The sequence below is a fragment of the Notothenia coriiceps genome, unplaced genomic scaffold (genome assembly GCF_000735185.1).
Source record: "Notothenia coriiceps isolate Sejong01 unplaced genomic scaffold, NC01 NC01_scaffold00000339, whole genome shotgun sequence".
Taxonomy (NCBI): domain Eukaryota; kingdom Metazoa; phylum Chordata; class Actinopteri; order Perciformes; family Nototheniidae; genus Notothenia; species Notothenia coriiceps.
This window is the reverse complement of record NW_011333040.1, coordinates 1789454-1794227: the sequence shown is the minus strand read 5'-3', so window position 1 is coordinate 1794227 and position 4774 is coordinate 1789454. Positions and strand designations below refer to the sequence as shown.

At 41.7% G+C, this 4774-nt stretch overlaps 2 protein-coding genes across 2 annotated transcripts in view; one reads left to right on the top strand and one right to left on the bottom strand.

Annotated features, from left to right (window-relative positions):
- Positions 1 to 3796, top strand: part of dzip1 (DAZ interacting zinc finger protein 1) — a 38178-nt gene extending 34382 nt beyond the window's left edge. Inside the window, exon 20 of the mRNA XM_010776391.1 lies at positions 3736 to 3796. Within this exon, the coding sequence (XP_010774693.1) occupies positions 3736 to 3796 (61 nt within the window). The remainder of the gene's footprint in view (positions 1 to 3735) is intronic.
- On the bottom strand, positions 1081 to 3760 carry LOC104949598 (kelch-like protein 41b). Its single transcript, XM_010775984.1, has 3 exons — positions 2562 to 3760; positions 1577 to 1734; positions 1081 to 1192 (listed from the first exon to the last, which is right to left on the bottom strand). Exons 1-3 carry the CDS (start codon positions 3651 to 3653, stop codon positions 1081 to 1083), a joined length of 1362 nt encoding a protein of 453 aa, XP_010774286.1. The 5' UTR covers positions 3654 to 3760.
- Positions 3797 to 4774: the final 978 nt, after the last annotated feature.

Below are 4774 nucleotides of genomic sequence, written 5' to 3'. Positions count from 1 at the left end.
AAATAAGGTTTATTTCGAATACATTCTTTGTTAATGTGATTTTCAAGTGTTGGCTAAAATGGGACATTCCAGTAAATAACGATGAAAATGTCTTCATGTCTTCTTTATCCTTAATAAAAGTGATGGAAACTTGGAAACTTCATGAATATAAAATTCATGAAAATATGTATGTTGTCCCAACTGGCGACAATTTGGTTCTCATAAAAGGATAAAATATCAAAACTCTGTTATCATAATTTCATAGTAAGAAATAAAGTGCCCTTTGCTGTAGAAAGATTGAGGGTGGTCTTTTTTGGAATGCCCAAAATGATGTCAATTTGGAAAAGGTCAAGATTGAAATTAAAACTGGAGCGAACAACCTCAGACAGGATACGGTTGTTCACCATTACATTACTTCTTGCTTTTTCCTGCTGATGGGTGTTTATGAATGTATTTACTTTATATTTGGAGTTTCTTTAATTTAAGGTGTTTTCTTCAGACATGCACACTAGCTTATTATTAGATACAGTGTTAAATACTTGTTTGCTGTTCATGTATCACTGCTGAGCGTAATGGAAACAGCTAAGATTACAGACATGTTGTGTTCGGTGGTTCTGGAGAGCCTTTAATATCACTGCATTAATCAACAACAGGATCATTATTTTCTATTATGGTAATACTTCACATAGATTACACTGTAGCAGGCTAATTGCTGTCTATGAATGAAGTGCCATGCAGCCCTGCAGTCTGGCAGTATGATGGACCACAAACAGCTGCGGCTCACAGAGTAAGGTCACACGCACACACACACACAGACACAGACACACACACACACACACACACACACATACACACACACACAGACAAACACACAGACACACACATACACACACACACACACTCTCTCACTCTATCTCTCTCTCTCACACACACAGACAAACACACACACACACACACACACAGACACACACACACAGACACAGACAAACACACACACACACACACACACACACACACACACACACACACACACACACACACACACACACACACACACACACACACACACACACACACACACACACACACACACATATACACTCACTTGTCGTCAGTCTTTCCACCAATGCAGTAGACCAGTCCTTTGTGGGAGATGACAGCATGGCCGTGGATCTTCAGAGGAAGCTTTTTGGTCTCACTCCACTTCATTTTTCTGAAGAATTCATATTTAAAAGTTACACTTTAACAATCTAGTTGTGCATTGATATTATGCTGCTCGTAATACGAAATGCTTAATTGTTACATGGGTGTTTTTAACATAGCCAAATCAATCTATTTTTGTGATAAAGATTAAAAGTTCAAAAAATAGTTAAAGTTGAAGAAAAAAAAGCGCTAAGATTATTGAAGGAATCAATTAAGCAGGTGAGATCACACCAAAACACGATTTAAAAATAAATTAACACCATATGTATATTTTATATTTTTAAAGGAAGCAATATTGTCAACTTTCCTGAAGTTAATTATCACCTTGAAACTCAACAAAGTGAAAGGTAGAGCGACAAATAGAGAAAAAAGCAAACAATGCTTCAGAACTAACTCAATATCGAAGCACATGACAGTGTCCAGCGACTCGTTGCTCTGGAGGTCTTTTCCTGCCACGGCGAACAGCAGGTTGTCGCTCTCTCCGATGTTGAAGAGGCATCTTGGAGAAGGCATGGGCGGCAGGGCGACCCATTCAGAGATGAGGGGATCCAACTGTGGGAAATACATTAAAATGACCTCTTAGCACCCATTGTCTGTGTCTACATGTCCTGGTGAAGACAGGAATGGATCATCATACTGTAGTGTATCGAATATGCTTTCAAATGTATTAAAGCCTTTATCAAACCTTTAAGTATCTGTGTCACTTAGGCCTGATGAGCAACAAGATACATCTATTGTTTTCAGAAGATGTAACTATCCCAGTCATTCTAAGGGTCATTGAAAAGGCAAAGCAGTTTTAGATGGTTAAGTAGGACTGTTTGTGAGCTAACACTACAGTTATTGTTTTCTTGAAAACTCACAATCTTTTAAGAAACTACAAACTGTGTTTTATCAAGAATAGTTGGACATGGTAATTTTAAGCATTTGATTTCTTGCCAAGAGTTTGAAGAGAATATTTATACCACCATCATGTCTTTACAATAAATAGTAAATATAGCCAGCAGGTGGTTAGCTTAGATTAGCTCACAGACTGGTGGCAGGAGGAAATAGCTAGCCTGACTCTAAGTAAAGTCAAACTCAATTATTTCTTAGAGTAGACTTACAGTTGTAGCTTATTAATTTACTTTTATCCTGATTATATATCTGTTTGATAAATAAAAAATGTAAAACGGACGGAGCCATGACATGCTAGCTGTTGCTCTCTGCTACCAGTACTTTTGGTTAGCTAAGCAAGCGGTCTACAAGCTTCATATTATTTAAACTCCTAGATAAGACAGTATGTGTTCCCATCTGAAAGAAAGTGAATACGAATATTTCTAAAAGTGTCAAAAATATTTCCTAATTCTTTTTAGTATCAAATGAAAGAAAAGCCTGGTTACCATGAAAAAGTAACATTGGAGGGGTAGATCTTTGTTTTCCTCATCCACAAACACTCCTCCAATGACGTAGAGCTGGTTCTTCTGTGACGCCAGGCTGACGTGGTTACGTGGCACCTGCTCCGACATGGCCGCCAGGAAGCACTCGTTCTCGTTGACATCATACGCCACCGATGCGGTATCATTAATCATGACGATGAATTCGCGTCCGTACATGCCTTGTCTTCGGTTGTCATTCAGGAAACCTGGGAAGGGGCTTTCCTCCTCCTCTCCTTCCTCCCCCTCCTTCTTCGCGGGTGTCTCTGGAAGTTTTCCCTTGAAGGCATCGCTGATGACCTGGATCGTCTTCTGGAGCTCCGGGTCCGCCTTGATAATATCATCGGACTCTACTTTGTCTTGGAAGTACTTCTCCGGCAGCAGGCGGAAGCGGATGCAGTTGAAAGCATCCTTCAGGACCTTGACTCGCTCTTTGTCATAACGTACCCATGCCATGACCGCCTCAAACACCAGCTCCTCCTTCGCCACATTCAATGAGTCTCCGCCGATGACTGCGAACAGTTCGTGGGCCGCAAGCTTGAGGAACTCATCTTTGTTGTAAAGGAGTTCGAAGCGGTCTGCGACGTAGTTGCGTGCGGCCACAGCGAGTCTCGGACAGCTGATCACCAGGCCCATCCTGAAGATCGCCAAGCAGTTTCCCAGAGACAACTTCTTGAGAAGGTAATTTACACAGACTGTAAAGACAGAAGGGATCTGGAATCTGTTGGCCACAGCAATTATATCCTGGACATTGTCATCGGTGAGGTCAATCTCGGCTGAGTAGAGGTACTGAATGACCATATCCAGGATGGAAGGATTGACTTCCTCCAGGACCACCTCCTTGGTGTTCTCCACCTCCTTCCCATCCTCTGTGAAGAAGATATCCCTGAAGTACGGGCTGCAGGCGGCCATGATGAGCCGATGGCAGGGGAAGCTTCTGTCGCCTACCTTCAGGGTGCAGTCCACAAACTTGTTCTCGTTAAGCAGCTCCTTCAGCCCATCCTGAAGCAGGGTGCTCTGAAACAGGCGCAGCTCTTCCTTGATGGCGTTGGGGTCCATGGTGTGTCACTGGGGGGTCTGCAGAGAGAGGAAGGAGACGGCGGCCACAGGTCCTTTTGGCAGTCGGTCCTGGCTGGAAAAGGGAGAGCAGAGAAAAGGGTCCCCGAGTGAAGACTCTGCAATTCAATCCCGTCCCCCTCTAAATATAGCTCCCTCTGCCTCCTTCAGCTTTAGTGGAATCTGACTGGGCCAAGTCACGGCGCACTACAGGCCTCGGCTCGAGCAGCTGCTGTCACAGACTGAAAGAAGCAACTGGCTGCTCAGGCTGGGGATCTGCCATCATGATTCAGCTCCCAAAGTGTCATATGGCCGACTAACAGTAGAAACAATGCTGTCAAAACCCTTGAATAGCTCGCCACAAGCTGCACATATGACCGAGAGGTGGTTTAGAGCAGACGCTGTCACTTTCAAAAATATATGAATGAGATCATCATTTCATTTAAATCAGATTTTCATTCATTCATTTATTTACTTCCTTTATTCAGTCTGAAACAGCCAAACAACTGATTTAGTCTTTACTTTGCAATTCATATACCGGGACGTAGCAACCGAGACAGTTAGTATCCATAATTACGTCCCTATTACTGTCACTGATACAATCACAACCATTCCTTTACTTAAAACATTTTCAAAGCCTAATTTACCATCTTGTTATAAAATTCACCAAACTTTCCATTTACAGTCATAAAAAAGAAAAGCAGCAGATACCACATTTGAATCAGCAAATTGGGTATTTTTCTTGAAAGGCCGAAGCGTGATCTAAATGGTTGCTAAATTATGTGTTTTTCGACACTTAGTCCACAAATCGTCTAATTTTTAAAGTCATGTTGAAATGTTGTTTGCTTTTACCTCTATAATATCTTATTTCTTACCATTTATTTTTCATTTCATACTTTCTTCTAGTACTTCACAGTTTGTTCCTTCGCTGAATCATTTGCAACATTTCCTGAAAGAGACAAAGTCAAAACAAAATCCACTCTCGTTTTTTCTTATATTTTCACAGCATGGCAGATTGAAGAGCACACACACATTGTGCTAAAAATGGATCAGTAAAGTTTGTGTGTAGCAGCTGTGTGCAAAAACAGGTGACACCACACACACACACACACACACACACACAC